The following is a 22763-nucleotide window of genomic DNA, read 5'->3' on the forward strand; positions in this document are numbered from 1 at the left end:
CTGCATCTTTTATGTGTGTAATAAACCAAAAATGAGATGAAATAAGAATTTATATACATTATCACGGTTTATATACATTATACATTATCAGTCAGTGATGGGAGCTAGCTAATGAAAACCTTTATGTACCCTGACTTGAGTTGTACGTGTTTTTCTTGAGTAAAACAAAAAAAAAAAATATTTAAAAAATATATACATATGTACAGGTTGGAAAACTATATAAGGCTTTTAACGTGAAGGTTTTGTAACCGGAAGTACTTCAAGTGCACGACTTTCAATGGCGCAACCTCGAAGCTTACCATGGAGGGTAAATAAACAGACATAATGCTGATAAATGTTCAAAAAAATCTGTTTTGTGTCTAAACTAAGTAAGTGTTTAACAACATATTTACAGTCGGCTACAGGCACAGTGCGTACGGTACAGTGTCTCAAGGGCCCGTGCTCTGCTAACCGAGGTTTTTAGAGATTTTAACAATGTTAAAATGTTATTCCCTAGTGAAATACAAACCTGAGGTTGCGTTTAGTTCATTCATTATGTTCATTCATTAAACCTACTTGTTCAGACTGTGCCTGGGCTATGGATGTAAGCCATGCTGATATTCAGTAGCCTGGGAACCAGACTCACCGCTGTAGCGTCCCCGTCTCACCAGGCTAGTTCACTTCAGTTTATTAGCCATGATCTGCAGGCAAGTTTATTTATAGAGCACAGTTCATACACAAGGCATTCAAAGTGTTTCACAGTTGCATAAAATGACCAAATCAATCGATAAAACATCAACATAAAAGTAATTAATTACAGTAAAAAACAAGAGCGCAGATAAAATACTTTCATTTGTTGAAAGTATTTTGAACTGTCTCGCATCCTCATGAAAACTGTTCCAGATTTTAGGATTGTAGCCTCACCATGTTTAGTCATGACTCTGGGAACCACCAGGAGACCCCTCCCTGAAGTTCTCAGGGCCCAAGATGGTTCATATGGCTCTAACATGTCAGAGATGTATTTTGTTCCTAAACCATGAACACACTTGTACACAAGCAGAGCTGTTTTAAAACAGGAAGCCAGCCCAGTGCAGAGTATAAAAACCACAGCAGTAAAAATGTGCAAGGAGCTATAAACACATGACATAAAACAATCAAACAAACGCCACATTAAAAAAAAACAAAAAAAAAACATAAGGGTAACATACTGTACAATAACAGTATGTTCCCATTATAACAATTATTTCGTTTACATGGATTGGTTCCCCTCTGTTTAATGATTTCAAAGTCTGAATAAGGCATACCATATGACATGTGTAGTTGTTTATATTTTCTTACGAAAAGGTTACATAAGTTATTTTAGAGACAACTCCAGACAATGTTTAATGAAAATAACCACAAAAGAGCGTATTTGCTTTTCTAACCCAAAAATAGTTTCAAAGGAATTTCACATTCCTCACACTTCTATAACTCTATCTTTATTTGTAGCCACCCCGGACTTGTGAGGATTATTGGAGAGAATTTAAACACTGTAAAGGCCTAGGGAATTGGTTCCACCAATACTACACCTATGGGGATTCACCATCCTGTCAGCAGTGGAAGCAAGACTACAACAACTGCCAGCAATGGGAAAGCCACAAAGATGCCAAAGCAAAGGTTTATTACTGTACAATGGCTTCCTGAGTGTATTGTGATCACCTGACATGCATATGTGTTTATTTCTTGCAGGAGGCATTGCAAAGGAGTGAAAGGGATAGAGTAGCAGAGCAGCAAAAACATACTCCGGTGTGGGAACTGAGGAAAGAACCTCCTAAAGACTGGCACCTGCCTTTAAACTAGGAAAAGCCTTAAGAAACATGAATTGCTAAATTTGAAATGGTGGCATTTGCATTTGTATATTAAAGTATTTTGTCTTGTCATTAAAAACTAGTCTACACTTCCATTGTATCAATATGTATTTTATTTGAAATACAATTAGGATGTTGATATTGTGCATCTGTACTTAACAGTACACATTGATCATATAAAATGTCAATTTGTTTTTTGGCACAAAAAACTAAAGTTTTACAATGGTAAAAACAACAGCAACCCAAATTTCATGCCAAAAAAATAGAAGATCCAAGTCTTGAGGAAGTTGGGACTCTATTAGGGTCTATTAAGGTCCAATGAAAAGACTTGTACACAAGCAGAGCTGTTTAAAATTATTTTCTCTGGGCGACAAGAAGCCAGTGCAGAGACCGGAGCACTGGACTAATATGGTCATATTTCCTGGTTCTTGTCAGGACTCGAGCAGCAGCATCCTGGATGTACTGCAGCTCTAACAGCTCGTTTAGAGAGGCTAGTGGGCAGCCGTTACAGTAGTCTAATCTGCGGGACACAAATGCATGGAGAGACTGAGTCTCTCTAAGTCCGGTTTCGACACTATACCACTCAAGGCGACTGATAACACTATCTCTTTGTGTCTGTGGGCCAAAAACAATGATCTCAGTTTTGTCTGAGTTTAGTTGAAGAAAATCCACAAACTGATCTGTTCGATCCAGTCACAGAGAGAGACTGTATCTACAGGCCAATGTTCACCAGCCGTCAGTGACATAGATCTGAGTGTCATCTGCATAGTTGTGGGATTATTGCTGTTTATTAGCTGACCCAATGGAAGCATGTACAGGTTGAATAAGAGGGGTCCCAAGATTGACACCTGGGTTCCTTTTTATCAACCCATTAGGTAAGTCATTCTAGTTGTACAGCTAAGGCTGGGCCAGACATCTCAAAGGTGTGTGTTTTTACATAGCTTCCATTGCAGTGGATTGGAAGTGTCCACACTCACATAATGCACGCCAACAAAGTGCACAAGAGGCACGTGCATCTACAAAAAAAATTGCATCAATCCTTTTTTTTTGTGGCATGAGTTCCATTCCAAAAAATTTGAAAACATAAATTTATTGTTGCAATTAACTTCAGTACAAACTACCCTGGTACAGTGTAATGCACTATTGCTGGGTTGCAGGTTCTAGAATGTGATTATGTCACCGGACCCAGCGGGGGGCAGGAGCCAGTTTTTCCTATTAACAGCATTACACTTTCACTACACATTACACAAGTCGTAGCTAAAAAGAAAATGTATGGATCAGAAAAAGGATAATTAATATCATTCACTGGGTCCATGATCTCTCTGTACAAGACCAAAAATAGACAAAATAATTTCTCCTCTATATAATAGTATAGGCTTTAGAATGCTGTGATGTCCCCTGCAACCCAGCAATAGAAGTTTAGTTTCTTTGAGCAATAGGTTACGTCATAATGTCAGATGCAGGGCAGGGCCAATACAACTCTATGGGAGGAATACAGTTTTTGTAAGAAATCTCCAAAACGAAAATTGACAAATGTTTGAAGTATTTGATCGTGATTGGATTCACAAACCTGTGATATTACTTTTATGTCTGAAAGTCCTTTCTAATGGACATCACGCTCATGTTTTCACATATTGTCACCACTTTTTGACGGTTTTCGGAGAATATAATTGGACATTAGTTCATATGACAGAGGAGATAATGAACTTTGTGAGTTTTTGTTTCATGTGGATTCCTCCAGTAATGACTGAGATAGGAGCCAAAAAACAAAGACATAAAAATATGCATTTTGTCAGTTACCACAGTCACCATGGTTAACGTCAGTTGCCCTCCACCTCAATTTTAAACTATAGGCTCTTTAGAATGGTGTGATGTCACATAAACGCTACCTATTCCAAGGTCCGAGTTAATCGACAAAAAAGATACACAGTCAAAAATGCCCAAAAAGGAGTAGGCTGAAGCAAACAATGCTTATTTATGGTACTTTTGATGTACTGTTTTATTGTCACTGCAGATGTGTAAAAAGTGTGTACGAGTACCGCAGTGCAGTCTACGGGACCAGTGTGACCTGCCCTCATGTCTCACTGACATTGGGGCTCACGTACGTCAATGCATTTGCAAGATGTCAATGGGGAAAGACATAAATATAATGGGCTGAAAACACACATCCACATTTTGTAGTCTATTTTTGATTGTAAACCCTGGTGATGTCATGGTATTTCCCGTCAGGTGCTTTATATTTGGGTTTTGGTGGTGTGTAGGCAGGGCCCTTGTGACTGAAGGGGAATAAAGAAAAGTCTGGTTTTAGGGCTGCCAGGTACAGTTCATTAGATGAGAGCCTCAGTTCCTCCAGTGCCTCTCTCTGAGCTCCCAGTGCAGATTCAACAGCCTTTCTCTCAGCCATGTGTTGCTCCTGAAATAGCACATAAATATATATTAGTATATTAGTGACTGTAACTCTTAATGTCCATAATAAAAGTTATTATAAAAATCACCTGTTTGTATCGAGACCACTCTTTCAGTAGCAAAGCTCTGCGTTCACTCTCTTCAAATGAAATCACTGGAGCAGACCGTGTTCTTTCAGAAATAATAATTAAAAACATAGATTTACCATGGAATACTCAGCATAGAAACGTCAAAAACATAAAGACAGTTTAAGTCAAAAATAAAAACTTACCTCGTTTCATCCATGCGTTTAGTTGGCGTAATAAAGTCTTCAATAGGGATGAGCTCAGGTGGAACCTTTTCCATTTTTTTCAGCTTTTTCCTAAGCCTTTCTCTTACCATCTGTTCTCGTCTTGGATCCACTTTTTTTTTCTTTTTAGGTTCAGCTCTGAAAATACATACCCAGTTTCAGTAAATGACCCCAGGAATGCACTAAAAGGAATGAATTACTAATCAACACCTTAGTGGGGTTGTTGTCCTCAGTGCCATTGCAGGTATAAAAAGAGAGGTCCGTGCACCATGAGCACAATCTAAAAGCAAGCTACAAACACACAAAATACTGTAAACATCTTTTAATTGTCCTGATACAAACTGAAGTGAATACACTGAATGGTCGCCCTTACCTTCTCGGTAGGACGTATTGGGATGATCCCCTCCAAAGCAAACGGGACAATGCTAGCGACATTATTATTATTTTTTATAAGCAATGGCCCTCTAAATATACAAGGACTGAATATAAGTCATCAATGTCACCAACATTTAAGCAAAAACGACTAAAATGCCCCGTAAATGTCACGCATGAGCAAGGATGAAGCGTCGTCGCGCATAATGATGACGTAGTATGTTAAAACGGCACTTTCGTTTCTTTTACATAAATCCAAAAATAAAATATATATGCGTAACCCTGGAACATGCCAATGCATACAAAAACAAAAAACAAAGAATGATTTGGAAAATTATTAAGCATTTAATTTGGGGGAGATTTACACATTCTTGGTTTGTCGAATCTGCTCCCATAGCAAAATAGGGGAAAGGTCGCTTTAGTGCGTTTAGTGCATAGGTGTCGGGAGTTTTCGTCAACTGAGTTTTGACCTGACAAAATCGGACCGAACAGCATTATGTCGCTTCTCAGAGGTATGCAATAGCAACTTAAACTTTCTAGTATACATATAATCTTTTGCTTCATGTTAATGTGGTGTAATTGAAATAGGGCCACGAGTATGTTATTAATTGTAAATCATTACTTGAAAATGTATTGGAAGATCTAAGTATTGTCGAATGCTGTTGTTGATCAGTGCAACCTGCTAGGAGAACATAGAGTTCCAATTATTCATCCTGTCTTTTAAGTATTGTGGTAAACCCCATGTTACAAAAATAAATCGGCATGAATAAATAATGATACAAAAATCTTTTTCTCACTCAATATAAATAAGTTCTTCTTTTTCCCCCAACAGGTATTTTTATTGTAGCTGCTAAGCGCACTCCATTTGGAACCTATGGAGGTGTGTTGAAGGACCACAGTGCAACAGATCTAGCTGAACATGCAGCAAAAGCAGCCTTTGCTGCAGGGGGTATTGCACCTGAGATAGTCAACAGTGTCATAATGGGAAATGTTATGCAGGTCAGGACAGAATTCACTTGTTAGATTATGTTGTTGACCTTGCTTAAAGACCTTTTATTTTTTTAGAGCTCGGCTGATGCCCCTTACATTGCTCGTCACGTTGGCCTTCGATGCGGTGTCCCTATCCCAGTCCCTGCCCTGACTGTAAATAGATTGTGTGGATCAGGTTTTCAATCTATTATTAATGGGGCTCAGGTAAGATTTTTGTGGCAAGATTTTATTGTTATAATAAGGTAAAACATAATTATGTGTTGTAGGAGATTTCACTCAAAGAGTCAGAAGTGGTCCTTTGTGGTGGCTCAGAAAGTATGAGCCAGGCTCCTTATGCCGTCCGTAACATCCGGTTTGGAACAAAGTTTGGATTTGATCTTAAGGTTTATATTCAAGATGAATTTCCGGTAAAAATATAAATGGATTTTTAATTATATGAATGGGTTGTCTTTTTAAAGCTGGAAGACACTTTGTGGGCAGGTTTGACTGATCTACATGTCAAAATTCCAATGGGCATTACAGCAGAAAACCTAGCACAGAAATATGAGATCACAAGAGAAGACTGTGACAAATATGCCCATCAAACACAGCAAAGGTGGAAGGCTGGTAAGACTGGGTAAATTTGAAAAGGCAGTTGGTGCTAATACAAAATGATGGCTATTTTACAATTTTGGTTGCCACTGTAGCTCATGATGCAGGACATTATACTGCTGAAATTGCTCCAATCGATGTTAAAGCTAGAAAAGGCAAAGTGTCCATGGCTCAGGATGAACACCCTCGTCCTCAGACAACACTAGAACAAATGGCCAAACTAGCTCCTGTGTTCAAAAAGGGTGGAACAGTCACAGCTGCAAATGCTTCGGTAAGAATGGTTTCTCTGGGCAAGTTAAGCTATTAATTATAGTCAAGTTAAACGTTTTTGCTAACCTCTCTGTTGTACAGGGTGTCTCTGATGGTGCTGCTGCTGTGGTGATTGCGAGTGAAGATGCAGTGAAAGAACACAAGCTCACACCACTGGCCAGAATAGTAGCTTATCATGTATCAGGATGTGACCCAAGCATTATGGGAATTGGTACGGACTGTAGCATCTGTACACGGACTGTAGCTGTATTCTTTTTTTGTGTGCATTTTTTATATGGTAATTGTATTGCAGGTCCAGTTCCTGCAATAACAGAAGCACTTAAAAAAGCAGGCCTGTCTTTGAGTGACATGGATTTAGTGGAGGTAAATTTATTACATGATGGTAATCATCAAAATGCTGGGACTAATATTGAATGTATTGATTTGACTTCTTATGTTTAGGTAAATGAGGCTTTTGCCCCCCAGTACTTGGCTGTAGCTAAAGCATTGGGTTTGGATCCAGAAAAGAGCAATGTTAATGGTGGAGCTATTGCCATTGGCCATCCACTGGGAGCATCTGGTACACGCATCACAGCTCACCTGGTTCATGAGCTCAGGTGACTTAAATCTAACAGTTATATTGTGTTGTTTTTTTGCTTTTTGTACATTAGTTATTTCACATGTGTGTCGAACACTTACCACTCATCAACCTTGAAAATGACCAAAAAAATCACCACATAGTCTACTCCACAAGAATCGGAGTGATCTCCAACTGCACCACAATAATCCACAGACTCCACAGTCCATGATCTAACACAGTGCTTATGTTGTATTTAAACTATTTCTTTTTAACAGGCGACGAGGGGGCAAGTATGCCATTGGCTCCGCTTGTATTGGTGGTGGTCAGGGGATTGCCATCATCATTGAAAATACTAACTAAAGAAAATAAACGTGCTGCTGAGAAAGAAAATAAGAATAAAGCAGTGTTTCTCACAGTTATAGATTAACATGCAAACAATGTAAATCCAGCCCACAATATGATTACAGCATATGCATCTATCACTCACAGTTCATAATGATCAAATTTGTGAAGTTAACACATTTAGCTGTTTGTAAACCAAATGTGCCTACAATGCTAATCTAAAACTGATATCAATATGATGCAGCAAAACTGTGACACTGTTGGAAGTTCAGCAAAATACCGTTTATAATTATGTGTCTTTATTCCACTCTTGCCAATTAAAGAAATTTGTAAAATACCTTACTTGTTGTGATGGATTCTCCTTCTGAGCTGCAGTTTATTGTATTTTTCAAGCCATGTCGGTATGTGCACTTTGAAACTTAAGCAAATTGCAAAATCATTAATTCACTAGTACACAGACACTTGACTTAATGTGAATAGTACCATTCTATGTCCTTTAAAACTTTTATTACTAATATCACACAATAAGAAGATTACTGTGGTATATTTTGATCATGCACAACTAAAAACACATAGTTCAAAGAGAACTACAACCATGACAACAACAACCAGATCCTCGTTGATATCGATATCTTATCTAATAGTTCACTTCATTAACAACTGAATGTTTTTTCACTAGCTTGATTGAAAAAAAAATCCATAAGATCCAGATATTTATCATTTCAACTTTACCTAAAATGAAAAAAGTGTGCTATAAAACCAATATTGATATATACCATTTTAAACAATATTTTATAATTTGATACCAATTTCAAGATAATGTATGTAAGTTTTGTCACATAAGTGTTGAATCTCAAGAACATTTATTTTATGAATGAAATAATGTGAAGAAATTTTGGGATGATTTACATGATTGACTGACGATAAACAACAATGTGCCCATTTTAGACTATAATAGTATTAAATCTGGTGTATTCATGAAAGATTAAAAAAAAAAAACGACAATAAACTAATTTGCTAACTGTGAGTACATTTTACATACATAAATGTAGATTCCTGAATGTAAACCCCTTTTTTGATCCTTATAAGAATAAATTAATATACTTGTATAAGTCTCTTAAAATTACATATAGTGTAAAGGTACCTTAAACTGCCCTCTTATTATTGTTATTTTACTACAAAGTGTCATGTACATAGATATAATGTTATGTCATGTTTTGCGCTGCTTAGACCTTTTCTTTTTAGCATATATTTTCTTTTTTTGCGACATTTGCCATTAAAAAAAAAGAAAAAAAAACTTACGCCGTACGTCAACGTCATTAAGCGACGTCCTTATATACGTCAAATGCCCGGATGTCTGTCTTTTTTTCATAGCGAAGGTAAGATGTCGTCCCCTTTCCTGTATTTGTGCCCAAAGTATCCGAGTTCATCTGCTGTGTTGATTAAAGATAATAACACATAGTGAGCGGGGAATACATAGTTAAGCGTGTGCCTTATGATTGATGTAAATATTACGTTGAATTAACGATTCTATTTGTAAGATAGAGCAGCATTTGCGTGAACGAAAGTAGGCCACCGGCTAGTTTTCATGCTGCCATTAGCTTGAGCATCGTGGCTATGCTAGGTACATTCATTGACGCTCGTGTAGAGCAATACATTGTCATTTTTTTTTCTTTGGACAACATCGCGTTTCCCTGGCCCTAAACGGAGCGGTCAAAATTATACTTGCACCACAGTTTTACTGAAAGGAGTGCTGTGTAGTCATTTACCAGTGTTCATGCTTCTTCCTCTCACGTAATCATGACGCTTACTGTTCGCTTTATTTTTATTTTTAGATGGCAGAGGGAGACAAAAAGTCTGCCAAGAAGAGGCACGGGAGCCGAAACCCGGTTCTGGCCCGGGGTATTGGCCGGTACTCCCGCTCTGCTATGTTTGCTCGCAGGGCCATGTATAAGAGGAAAACGAAGACCTCCGAGACCAAGGTATGACCAAACATTGCCCCTGCAGTGTGATGATTTTTTTTTTAATTTTTTTTTGGCATAACGTGTTGCTTTACTGAACCTGTATATTGTCACTGAAGTCAAATGGTCAACGTGTACTTGTTGCTTGTGTATTAGATAGAGAAGAAAATCAAGGAGAAGCCCAGGGCAACTGTTGTCAAACCTGTTGGAGGAGACAAGAATGGAGGCACTCGTGTGGTCAAGCTGCGCAAGATGGTAAGTCCATTTTATTTGACAAAAGTCGTTGCACCTAAGCATTTTTCTGTTTTTAATTATTTCTTTGACTGGTGGCAACTCGCGTAACTCGAGCTTAGTATTGTGTCATACTGCATAACATTTCCTGTTGGTATAGTAATCACTGAATATTTGTTATACTGAACTAATTACATTTTCTTGTGTGTAAGGGTGCATGTGTTGTAAGTGAACATTTGCACAAAGTCGAATCAGAATAGTTTTTATTGCCATTGTTTGAACAGGTTCACAAACTATGATTTTTTCTTGGTGAGACGTGTAACATTAAACATTAAAAAAACCAAATCAGTTTAGATAAAAATAAGCTAAACTATAAGGCTTTGGGGCTTGTATAACAATATTAAAGAAGATAAAAATAAGAGGTAAAATATGGTAGACGACAACAATTGACATAAAACAGGATTGGATTTACATATGGTGCATAAAGTGATATAAAGTGAATACAGTGATCAGTGGTGCAGTGGATCTAAGTGCGGACAAACCACATAGTGCAATAGAGCTGATTAGTCTGTACTGAGTTATTAGATCTCTTTATCGTTCATGAGTCTGATGGCTGTGGGGGAAAAAACTGTTCAAGTGGCGGGATCTATGGGTCTTGATAGACCGTAGCCTCCTGCCTGAGGGGAGATGGGTGAATAGTCCTTGTCCAGGGTGAGAAGGGTCAGCAGTTATCCGGCCCACAGGTCCGTGTCCGAGAGGTGAACAGAGATGGTAGCTTACAGCCAATCACCCTCTCAGCAGCACGCACAATGCACTGCAGTCGGTGCTTGTCCCGGTCTGTAGCGCCGGGGTACCACACGGTAGACCTACACCAGCATCTTGGTCGGCAGCCTAAGTTTCCTCAGCTGCTGCAGGAAGAACATCCTCTGCTGGGCCTTCTTGAAATCTTTGATCAGCACCATAGCACCAAATCAGAACAGTGCAGACATCCACTCACTTGGCTTGGTTGCCATGCAGTTTTAGTAGCATTTCTTAATATAGTGCAGGAGTACAGACTCCTGGGGGTACTGAAGCAGTTTTGAGTGTGTGTGTGTTGGCTTCATTTGGAAAACTTTCACATACAAAGTGACCAAGTTAACTACGAATGTGTAACATTGTCCAGATCCTTCAGGGTACTCTGAGTATGAATAAATGAGTTAATGTTGGGAACCACTGCTCCAGTGTTTGGCTAAGATAACTGTTTTCTGCTACCTCCTTGCGAATGGTGTGGGATTTTGTCCAAAACATGCTTATCCTGTTAGATTCCTAAATGGGACGGACTTGTGTCTTAATTGGGTGTGAACTGGGGTCTAATACAGATATGAAGGGGGTTGGCATGTTTGATTCTTTTTGTGTTCTCAAATAGCCTACAGTTAAATATTATAAAGGTTTCAATCATAGAGATTATAAAAATGTATTTGTCAATTAATTTTCAGTGACTCGAAATACATTATCTCCTTGTTGTGGAGGCACAGGGAGGGAATGGAGGGAGTTCAGTTTCCTAATAGCCTGGTGCGTGTAACTGTTCAGTTGACGGACTGAAGGCATTACCTTGAAGAGGCTGACGGGTGCGTAGGGTCTCTGGCAATTCTTGCGGCTTTGCGGGTGAGACGAGTGGAGTACATGTCGTTATTGAAGGGGAGAGGGGCTCCGCAGATCTTCAGCGTGATATTTTTGGCCATATTTATAAAAATGTGTGTAATCCTGTGTGATGCTTCTAAACGTCAGTGTTAAACTGTTACAGCAGGAGGCGCTGTATGAGGTGTACGAACCTGTTTTCACCGCGATGTTTCTCCACTCCCCAGAGACATAGAAAGTTGTGGGAAGGCTAATTTCAAAGCTCTGAGCTCTTTCCAATGCAAGAAACAGTCATTTTAATTTCAGCCGATATTGGAAATAGACAAATTAGCCTGATGTATCGGGTATAGAAGTACCACCAGTGGTACATGTTAAGTCGGTTGGCAGGAGACACACACATGGAGTGGGTTGGGGCTGGTCAAAAAAGCCTCTGCTCATCGTATGCCTGTATCATTGTAGCCATATCTAATTGTAACGACAGTCCTGACCAACATTTGTAGACCATTTGAAATATGGCAAAAATTTACATTAAAAAAAAAGTGTTTGGATCTTGAGGTTCCACGTAGACCTTCAATATGTAACAAGAAGAAATGGGAGTGAGGCAAAAGTAATGTTGAGTAAACCTTTTATTAAAAACAAACTGAAATGGGCTGTTTTGTAGCCTATCAAAGGTTTAAGACAACGTGCCTTTTTAAATGCCCAAATCTGTCAAACTGGATTCGGTGTGATTTTCTGTGTTCACACTGTCAATGGCAAAGACAAACTTTCTGGGTTTGAATGTGGTCTGGTTAAGCTGCATAAGCAGGGTCTCTCGCAGTAAACCATCACTGCTGAGGTGGGATGCAGTGAGACGGTCATTTTTGATTGACTTAAAAGATCCTGAGGGTTGTGGAAGACAAATAAACCAGCACGGAGCCGGAGGATCCGTTTGGCTGTCCGTCAAGACACTGGAGGATCCTTGACCCAAATCATAAGGCAGTTACTGGTACTTTTTCCTTCCTTCAAGTGGTGCAGGGGCGTCAAACGGGCAAAGGCTCTGTGCAGATGTTAGAGGAATATGAGGACGTAATTTGCACCTTGTGACGCAGAGATTGTCATGCAGCGCAAAATCCCGTGTCCATGATCAGCCTCTGCATGAGTTTGTTACTTGTCCCATGGAGAAACTGGGGGGTGAGGGGATGAGAGAAACCACCCCATTCATTTGAAGGATATCATTGAAATGTCGTTGAAAGGGTAAACTTTTTATTTCACTGACAACTTATTGACATGCATTTTTTGATCCGTAGCCCCGTTACTACCCAACAGAGGATGTTCCCCGAAAGCTGAAGAGCCATGGAAAGAAGCCCTTCTGTCAACATAAGCGGAACCTGCGTGCATCTATCACACCAGGAACAGTGCTCGTCCTGCTCACTGGCCGCCACCGCGGAAAGGTAAAGTTTTGTGCACAAATTAGCTACACGATGTTGGGTTTACGTTGCACACTTTTCTTAACTGTACTCAGATTGCATTTTGATTTGCATTCATTTTTAATTTACTTACTCTGGGTGTTCTGCAAAGCATTAAAAATGAAATTGTGCCAAAATTAAGGCCTCAACCTTTTTAATTTATTGAAAAATTTGTAACTATTTGTACTACATAGTTTCAGCAAAATCGCTGCTACCTGTGTAATCCCTGTAATTGTATCCGTGATGTCAAAGGTTTCCAAAAAGTTGTCAACTGGAATGAGTTTTTGAAATCTTTCACCGCATCCAAGAGGCTTCTTCAGCTTATAACATGCTACTTGTATCAGTGTATTAACTTTCCATAGTATTTCTAACATTAACTTTACACTCCTTTTATTCCAGCGTGTTGTGTTCCTGAAGCAGCTCGCAAGTGGTCTCCTGCTGGTCACTGGTAAGCATGAAGGCATGACCACATTAAATGTATATCATCAAAGGTTTACTAATGTGTGTTTTTTTTTCTCTAGGTCCTCTTGCCCTGAATAGAGTCCCATTGCGCAGAGCACACCAGAAGTTTGTCATCGCTACAAATACCAAAATTGACATCTCTGGCATGAAGCTTCCCAAAACCCTGAGTGACTCGTACTTCAAAAAGAAGAGGCTGAGGAGGCCCCGTCATCAGGAAGGAGAGATCTTTGATACAGAAAAAGAGGTAAACTTGAGTTAAAACTTAACACATCAGTATAAAGTGGCTCTATAATGGCTAATGGCTTTGTTTTTTTTTTGTAGAAGTACCAGCTGACGGAGCAGAGAAAAGAAGACCAGAAGGCTGTTGACTCTCAGCTTCTGCCCCTCATTAAGAAAGTACCACAGCTTAAAGGATACCTGCGCTCTTCTTTCTGCCTGTCTAATGGCGTCTACCCACACAAGCTGGTTTTCTAATGTGTTGCAATAAAGAACACCCTGGTTGCCATGATTTATGTGTGAATCTGTTTTTACCCCCTTTTTTTTTTTGACAATTGTTGGTTTCAGTGAAGGTAATGGGCTAAATTTCTGTGAAAGAAAATGTTATGTATATTCAGTTGACCAAGTAATTTAATCAAAGCAGCGCCTATAATTAACCTCCGACACACCTCCGACAGTGTGCAATAGGAGACCTAAGTTCTTTACATGCCAATTTAAGGTATCCCAGCCAAAAGTTTGGGAACCCTTGGTGTAGCGGTTAGCACTCGTGCCTCACAGCAAGCAGGCTGGTGGATCGATTGTCTGGGTGGAGTTTGCCTCTTGTTTGCCATGGTTTCCTCAGGGCACCACTACAGGTAAAACTCGGAAAAATTTGAATATCGTGAAGGGGCTGATTTCAGCTTCATGTGAAACTAATATAAAGACTCATTGCAAAGTGAGAGGTCAAGCCCTTACATTTTTAGATAATTTTGGCTTGCAGCTTGTAAAACAAATTCAAAATCTCTTGAATATTGTGAAAATATTGTATGCTCAAAGTGTCACCCTTTCATCAGTTTATTAATCCAAACATCTGCAAAGGGTTCCTGACACTTAAAAAGGTGTCTCAGTCTGGTTCAGTGGAATTCACCATAATGTGGGAGACTGGCTGCTGACCAGACATTTGTGCAGAAAACCATCCTTCCCCCTAACCTGGCTAACGCCATGCTGCTGTGTGCGCTCGAATTATTTCGAACTGCACAACAGCCTGGAGACCATGGCCGACATCTCCGGTGGATTTGGGAACCAATCACAGAGCGAGGAGGGACGGCAAGACGATGACGCGCTATTCGATATATGGAAGCTTGTAGTTTATTTACGGATAATAAAAAAAAAAGTTTATTTACGGATCCAACGTGACAGCAGCAGACACGATGGTATTTTTTGATCAAGCTTTAGACCTTGTTCTAAATAGTTTATATTCAAAAGTTTACAGCGGGTACGTCATACGTCATCTCATACGATGATACGATTGGCTGGGGCTACGTGCAGACGCAAGAGACTTTTTTTGTTTTTTTTTCGTATCGCCCAATAAACGAGTATGGACGATCATAAACCACACCTCTCCTACGAGAAAATGAATTGGTGGTCCCCAGACTAAATATCACTTGTGATTTTAGTCTGGTGTTAGCCAGGCTACCTTCCCCCTGCATAAGGAGGGAAAGCCTCAAAGGTATTAGCGAAAGAAGTTGGATGTTCTCAAAGTGCCGTATCGAAGCACATTAAAAGAAAGTTAAGTGGAAGGGAAAAGGGTGGACAAGCCGCAGGGATGACCACAGTCTGGAGAGGATTGTCAGGAAAAGGCCATTCAAAAGTATGAGGGACCTTCACAAGGAGTGCACTTGGCTGAGGCTGGAGTAAGTGCATCAAGAGCCACCACACACAGACTGATCATGGACATGGGCTTCAAATGTCGTATACTCTTGTTATGCTGCTCGTGAACTAGAAGGGTAGGACCACTGAGCAACAGACCGGTCTCTTTTCTGAGAAAAGCACATTTTGCATCTCATTTGGAAACCAAGGTCCCAGTGTCTGCAGGAGGAATGGAGAAGCGCATAATCCAAGATGCTTCAAGTGCGGTGTGGAATTTCCAGTCTGTGATGATTTGGGGAGCCATGCCTTCTGCTGGTGTTGGTCCACTGTGCCTATTAAGTCCAGTCAACGCAAAGGTCTACCAGGAGATTTTAGAGCACTTAATACTTCCTTCAACAGACAAGCTGTATGGAGATGCTGACTTCATTTTTTAGCAGGACTTGGCACCTGCCCACACAGCCAAAAGTACCAAAACCTGGTTAAATGACCATCGGATTACTGTGCTTGATTGGCCAGCAAAGTCGCCTGACCTGAACTGCATACAACTTTCATATAATAGCCTATTCTTATTTTCTGAGATTTGTATTTAGGGTTTTTTGGGGTAGCTCTAAGCAAAATAATCAACATTAGAACAAACAAAAGCTTGACATATCTAATTTTGCATGTAATGAGTTTATATCATTTAGTTTCACATTTGAAGTTGCATCACAGAAATACACTTTTTCACGATTTTTCGAGTTTCACCTGTAAATATGTGCAATAGACTCTGGGGCAAAAAAGAGATTAATCTCAGTGGGACTTTCCTGGTTAAATAAAGATGATTAAATAAAAATATTCTTTTCACATGTTTTGTTTTTATTTGTTGAATATTCTACAAATTCTAGTTGAGGTCAAGTGGGTGCTGCAGTCAGTGCTTGGCGCTTGTCTTATTATTTACTGTTTTTGTCTCAACAGAGTCCTTGGTGGTCATTGTATATAAGATATCACTATTAACTATTTAATTGTTTTCTCCTCACATTTCCTGCCTATTTGCACACCCTGAGTGTTTCTAAGAGCTGAATGTAACAAGTAAATTTCTCCATTGTGAGATCAATAGAGGCCATCTTATCTTATCTTGTGTGCTTTACAGAAGGTCCTGGGTTCAATCCCTTGGGCAGTCCTTGTGTGGATGTGGCACTTTCTCACCATCTGCATAAGTTTTAACTGGGTGCTTTGGTTTCTCCTAGCACTAAAAACATGTACAATAGGCCAGGAAATGCGAATGGGGGGACAACTGATTGCTACAATTCGGTGTGGTGTGTTAACAAGCATCCCACGTGTATTCATGATATACCACCTTTCCAATGCCTGATCAAACCAGATTTGGGAAGCAAAATGAATTTGGGCCTGGCTAGGGGAGACCTGAGGCAATACCAGGTTGCCTGGGTGAGTGGTTTGTTGTGGTCAGAGGTTATGCACAGATGGGCAGCCTCACGTCTGCCAGTCTACCCCTGGGCAACTACAGACTTCTTTAATAGTAGTGAATTAGTGCAACTTTAGCAGCGTGTTTATTTTTTATCCTCTTTTTGCACACACAAGTCACACCTGCATCTTTGGTAAAAAGGAAAATGAGACAAGAAATCACTTAATTTTCTTTATTAGGCATATGGGAAGTAAAGCGCTACTATAAACCAAGTAATGGTAGTGCTGATAAATTTTCAGTCATTGTACATATTTTATCAAGAAATCCAATTGCATGTGTTCAATGTTCTCAGTTTTTATTTTATTTATTTTTTACCACAAAATATGCCATGCTCTCTGGCATGTATAACCACCAATGACACTTAGACAGGTCATTAATTCATTCAACATGTAAGTCTGAATTGCATTCACAAAAGCCTTTGCTATCCTGTGACGGTGATATTGGGTTGCCAAATGAGTTTGAAGAACGACAAGAACAATTTTTTGACCCAGCCTAAACGCTATGCTTTAATTACAAAATGAGATAATAAAACAAGACAAAAATAAATAAGTCTTTCACATGGCCATGTTTTTCATTTAAAGACAAAAAAAAAGCGAGGAAAAAAAGGCAGTGGCCCCTTGCCGAAGGAATGATGGGCGCCTTTGTTGAGTCAGTCAGTGGTGCAAGTAGTCAGCTGCTTTTGAGAAAAGCAATTCCTCAGCCGGACTTGAAGAGCAGAATGGCCACCTGACCCAAGTAAAAGTAAATAAAATGCTTCGTCTCATGGGTTACATAGCTGCCAAAGTTCCTCCCGACAATGCAGTGCCAAGTTGGGTTGTATTTTTTGTCAAACTCCTGTAAAGTGTAAATATATATTTCAGATACTTCCAATAGCACAGAAATATACATGTTATAGATACATTATAATCACACAGTATATCATGGCCAATATGATTTTCCCCTGATGGTGGCACTTAAAACATCATGGTTCAACCATGGTACAAAAACCATGGCACCTCTAAACACCCTATGTTTAGAGGTGCCAAATGAGTGGCAAGTTAGTCTGCATTGTTATTTCATTTGCCACTTGGTAGGGAATGTTGCGGGTACTACTAAAAAAAACACGTCTATACCCTCCATATTTGTAAGCTTCCTTATTACCTTCTTGATGAAAGCAGCAATATCCTTCTCAATGTTGTATTTCTCCAGGGCCTGAGTGGCACACTCCACCGCGTCCTGCTGCATCTCCTCCGACATGTCGGCATTTTTGATCACAGCCTTTCTTTCAGACATGGTTGCCTTGGGATACCAAAACAGAGCGGAAGATTCATCATTTTCAAGGCGGATTGCCAGGTGCACAATGATTTCATATCAGCATCCAATTTCTATCCATAGTATCCAAACTCGCACACCACTTATCCAGTAAAGGCCAGAAAATAATAACTACTTAGCAAACAATGTTATTACATAACAGTCATATTTTATCCAGCCATTTGTGACAACGTTGCATAACTTGCATCTCACATGGATGCGTGCTATGCGTAGTTTCTATGGATACACACAGAAATGTAGCTAGATTGTAAGAATTATTAACTTAACATTAATAAAGGCAAATGCTCAGTTGTAATCACTATTACCGGTGCAGACGGGCAAAGTCACACTATGTATGGAAGACGAACAGTTTTATTTTCATAATGTAAGTGTATTATGTGTCTATAGAGATTCAATTAGCTCAGGTATCGTTTCCAAACAGCAGATTACTTATTATTTCAAAGACAGCACATGCATAAGCGTTGGCGAATGAGGGGCTCGTTCTTCATATAAAACAGAAAAAGGGAGCGGACATACAGCAATAACTTCAGATATCATTAAATGTACACAAACTATTGTCAATGAACATACCTTTACGTTGTCAGTTTACTCTTTAATAATTTGAAGAAACGACTGAAACAGCAGTGTCAACTCCCGCGAAGTGGCTGACACAAAAAGTAATGTGGGTGTGTAGTGGAAAGAAACCGCTGCGTAGCCTCGCACTGATTGGACGACCATAACTCACAGGTTGCTGCTATTGGTGCATTTGGGTCTCTCTTACGGAATCTCTCTCAGCATTTTATTTCAGACCATCATGCATTGCAGCAAACTGGTTACCTTGGTGACCGTTCCAAACATTTTCAGCAAGCTACCCGACATTCAGGATCAGTTTTGTCCAACTGCACATCTCGTATAACTTCCATCTTACAATGCAAGTAACTATAATTGCCATTTGTGGCGCAAATATTATTCTACATAAATTCATGACGCTAATCTACATCGTGTTTCCAAACACTCAAAGTTGCAGTATAAGTTCCATGCATTCATTATAAAGATTAAGTCTCTAGCAGTCACACCTGTCCTGTGACAGACAGGTTTGGTAAACCAACAACCAAAACTCTAGTCATACACAAGTCGACTGGTTATGGGGTACTGATTCATATATAAGCCTTCCATCTAATGTCAAACTGTGTCACACAGTTGCCCAGTATTGTTGAATCCAAAGATTACATGGCATCACATTTTTCAGTTTATTCTATACACACACAAAACAGAATACCCACAACTGTTTAAAAACATCTACAATTCTATTCAATACAAGTATATTCAAAACAACAAAAAGCATGCTACCATTCACATGATACACCTACTCTAAATGCACATATTAAAAAAAAGAGATTGACCCACTTTATATAATCACACTATTGAAATAAATACTACAAGAGGCACATGATGCATTTTGTTCAGCTTTACTCGCTGCGTTCCTTTGGTTCTCTGTATTTAAAATGAATGTATTCAAAAATGTCCCTCTCGCTGTCTACCATCAGAGGCTCTCCTGCCATACCTACAAAACAAACACAAATTACATTATGTCTCATCAGTCACTGTGAAACAGTACAATACTGAGACATTTCAATGGAATATTTAACTTGTCAAACACTCACCAGTAACTCCAAGTGGCCGTATAGTGTACTCGTTTAGGGTAAATCCTTTCTCCAAAGCATGGGTTCTCATATTTTTATTGAATATGTCACTTCCCGTGAAATATAACACACCACAGTAGTACTGATCCTTGGGGATTAACCTTGGGTGGCAGAGGAAGAGGAGGACTTTAAAATGACTTAAAATAATAACTTCAACACTCAATTTATTGGTGAACTACAATTTTCAAACTGATCTTGCAGGAGTGTTCGAACAGAAACATTTTGCTCAGCCAAGGGAAAATCTGAAAAAATCTTTAATGGAACAATTTTGCCGATAAATTCCATTTTGGGCACCCCTGTGGCTGCAATAGTGGGCGCCAGGGGTTATTTTTAAGATTTAATTTATTGGAGACCACGGTTTTGAACTGGGCTTGTGTACAAGCGGGGGAACCACTAGGAAAAAAGGTTGGTCACCCCAGTATTAGACAATGATTATATATTTTAATAAACCACCTGATATCAATGCGTCTATGAAGATATTCATCCTCATCTTCATCGCTTCTTTGAAGCTGGCAGACTCCCTTCAAAAACAAGATCACGGACGACCATGAGCAGAGTCATGCGAATCATGGATTGGGCACAATTACTGTAACTGCATTACCAACCATCAGATACACAGTTTGATAAGCTAGGTCCTCACCATGAACTTTGTGTCCCCTTTGGACAGCGTGTCTGTTACAAAGCCAATGGACTCGAAATGCTCCACTACAGCATGGAGCAACTTTGGCTGGAAAAAAATAATAAAACAATCAAAGACTCTTTCAAAATTAGTGTGGGTCATAAATTGATGTGACAAAATGGCTTTTTCTTACTTGCTTATCAGTCTGGGATGTATACTTGGGGTGAGTCAACAAGATATCAATATCACCACTTGAAGCAGCACCTGAGTTTCATTGAATCACAACAAATATTGATGTTTTTTTCTTTTTTCTTAGATGAAAGAATTTAATATTTTATTTTACTTAAGAGAAAACACATGTACCCCTCCTGTAGCTTCCACAAATTGTTCCAATGTATTCCTCGTCAATTTCATCCAATTCTCCCAGAATTAGTGTCTAAAAAACATGTTCAATCATTTAAACTTAACAAAAAATACATAAATGAATTAATTAAACTGCAACAAAACTCAACTATAAGGAATTAACTTTTTACCTCCATTTTTTCCATTTCATCTCTTGGAATTCTTTTCTCAAATTCTTCAAAATATCTGAAGAAACAATATTGTAAAAAATATACCATATGAGCTATAGAAAAATCTTTCAACCAGACTACTTACTTAAGTCCAATTTGCTGGTGATGATTTAACTTGTGTTCAATCTTTTTCAAATCTACAGACACAAGAATAAGAGCTTGATCAGAATCAGAATCTATTATCACCACAAGGAAAACTGTCTTGGCCTAGAGTACAGCAGCAGCTGCCAGCCTCCTCATAAGTGCTGAACATGCAGAGGATCAGACACACCTTCTAAGGTTTTCACTCCCTCCTCAAAGAACTTTCTTGCAGCAGCCGGGCTAAATGTAAAATCCAGAAGTCAAAAGGTTATTCAACAAGGTTTGTGAAAAGGTAAATCTAATTTTGTTATGAGTGAAGTTATTCAATAGCAAAGCACACGAGACAAACAAAAATCCTTGTGCAAAAACTTACCCTATTCCAGTAACTCTGGTGAGAAAATTAATAGAGGAACTGGTATCATCGTTACGAATCTAAAAAGGAATACAACACAGACAGTATCAGTACATACACCAGTAGGAGAACTGGTTTTGAAGACTCATTTTTACCTTTTCCAATTTCCTCAGTTTGCCAGTTTGAAGGAACTCATCAATCTTCTCTGCAATTTTAGCCCCCACACCATCCTGTTAACAGATGAACGGAACACATTTTATTTTTTAACAATAACTGTCTGTGCAGAGTTAGCATTTATGAACATACCAGTTTCTTTGCTTCTTCCCCATTTTTGATTTTGTTGGGATATTTTGCAATTGTCGATGCCGCTTTCCTAAATTGCACGTAACAATGATTATTATATAAATCTTCAAATAAAGTACAAAAAGCGTAGCTTTGTGAAATGTAGATCTTACCTATATGCGTTGTATTTGTGTATCGCCCTGTTGACATTTTTTTCGTAGTTTGCAAGTTCTGTAAACAAATATAAACAATTTAATGGCTTGGGTCTGGGCATCACATAATTTGGAGATTATACTCTCAAAGCGCTGCACTAGTAACGAGTAAATGACTAGTAACTTTGTTAAGCACGTCCAACCAGAAAGTATTTCTAGGTAGTGGCTGATTCATTATTTTTATTTGAACACAACGACGTACTAACCACAGCGTGCAAGCAAAGCACCTAACTTGACTTTTACTTACCAACGAGAAAGTCTGTTATTCCCTCATTGAGGGACTCCTGTGGTGCTTTTCTTTTGCTCATGGTCTTGATAGATGATAGCAATATCCCTGTAACTATGCAAAATTAACCACAAAAAGAAGTAGCTAACTCTTTCTATAGCTAGTACACTAGCTAACTGTGAGCTGAACAATGAAGGGGTGGGGGCAGGGCCTGCGCATGCGCATGCGCAGAATACATGCCATCAAACTGATGACATCATCTTAAAGCTCGACCAGCCTTTTCAAATTTGGACAAACAAATTCAGTTTGGACAGTCATCCAAGTTTATGGTCTTCAGTTGTTGTTGTTTTTGTCGTAGCAAAACAACAAACTTAACTCTTTTGCTCAACGAATTAATATATATTTATTTAAAGGGGGGGTATTATGCAAAATCGACTTTTTCAAGCTTTACATCATGTTATTATGTCATTCCCTCATTAAAAACATGCCTGAAGTGTTGCCTCGGCACATTCACGTATTTTTGAGTAATCTGTAAAAACTCTGATGGCAGCCATTTTAGGGATAGGTTTGCCTGAGTCCTCCTAGGAACGCCCCCGCCTCCTGGAGACGCCTCCGAGCTTTCGTCACCAGCCGAGTAACCAACCACTGCTCCTCAGCAGAACCCCCTCCCCACTGATGCCACAGACAGCGTGTGGAGGGGGCGTGTCGGAAAGGGTCAGACAGAGGCCTATTTCAAGACATTCACTACAGCCATTTTG

General features: G+C 39.2%; 5 protein-coding genes across 5 annotated transcripts; 2 read left to right on the forward strand and 3 right to left on the reverse strand.

Annotated features, from left to right (window-relative positions):
- Nucleotides 1–3987: 3987 nt before the first annotated feature.
- mrpl40 (mitochondrial ribosomal protein L40) lies at nt 3988–5089 on the reverse strand. Its single transcript, XM_079582640.1, has 5 exons — nt 4895–5089; nt 4732–4812; nt 4504–4659; nt 4322–4403; nt 3988–4239 (listed from the first exon to the last, which is right to left on the reverse strand). The coding sequence occupies exons 1-5, from the start codon at nt 4954–4956 to the stop codon at nt 4009–4011; spliced, it is 612 nt and encodes a 203-aa protein (XP_079438766.1). The 5' UTR covers nt 4957–5089; the 3' UTR covers nt 3988–4008.
- Nucleotides 5090–5274: 185 nt separating this feature from the next.
- acaa2 (acetyl-CoA acyltransferase 2) lies at nt 5275–7954 on the forward strand. Its single transcript, XM_079581635.1, has 10 exons — nt 5275–5405; nt 5726–5892; nt 5959–6087; nt 6150–6266; nt 6342–6489; nt 6570–6745; nt 6826–6955; nt 7037–7107; nt 7186–7340; nt 7579–7954. The coding sequence occupies exons 1-10, from the start codon at nt 5390–5392 to the stop codon at nt 7661–7663; spliced, it is 1194 nt and encodes a 397-aa protein (XP_079437761.1). The 5' UTR covers nt 5275–5389; the 3' UTR covers nt 7664–7954.
- A 1496-nt stretch (nt 7955–9450) lies between these two features.
- rpl6 (ribosomal protein L6) lies at nt 9451–13869 on the forward strand. Its single transcript, XM_079582605.1, has 6 exons — nt 9451–9627; nt 9763–9861; nt 12741–12884; nt 13299–13347; nt 13421–13605; nt 13683–13869. The coding sequence occupies exons 1-6, from the start codon at nt 9481–9483 to the stop codon at nt 13833–13835; spliced, it is 777 nt and encodes a 258-aa protein (XP_079438731.1). The 5' UTR covers nt 9451–9480; the 3' UTR covers nt 13836–13869.
- A 3090-nt stretch (nt 13870–16959) lies between these two features.
- Nucleotides 16960–18555, reverse strand: dynll1 (dynein, light chain, LC8-type 1). The gene is made up of 3 exons (XM_079582666.1): nt 18550–18555; nt 17809–17946; nt 16960–17502 (listed from the first exon to the last, which is right to left on the reverse strand). The coding sequence occupies exons 2-3, from the start codon at nt 17938–17940 to the stop codon at nt 17365–17367; spliced, it is 270 nt and encodes an 89-aa protein (XP_079438792.1). The 5' UTR covers nt 17941–17946; nt 18550–18555; the 3' UTR covers nt 16960–17364.
- A 737-nt stretch (nt 18556–19292) lies between these two features.
- Nucleotides 19293–22211, reverse strand: polb (polymerase (DNA directed), beta). Its single transcript, XM_079582073.1, has 14 exons — nt 22027–22211; nt 21741–21798; nt 21592–21658; nt 21441–21515; nt 21307–21365; nt 21124–21173; nt 20938–20989; nt 20814–20868; nt 20644–20716; nt 20474–20544; nt 20302–20388; nt 20115–20182; nt 19623–19762; nt 19293–19522 (listed from the first exon to the last, which is right to left on the reverse strand). The coding sequence occupies exons 1-14, from the start codon at nt 22085–22087 to the stop codon at nt 19428–19430; spliced, it is 1011 nt and encodes a 336-aa protein (XP_079438199.1). The 5' UTR covers nt 22088–22211; the 3' UTR covers nt 19293–19427.
- Between the last annotated feature and the right edge of the window lie 552 nt (nt 22212–22763).

Source organism: Gobius niger (assembly GCF_951799975.1).
Source record: "Gobius niger genome assembly, chromosome: 1".
NCBI lineage: Eukaryota > Metazoa > Chordata > Actinopteri > Gobiiformes > Gobiidae > Gobius > Gobius niger.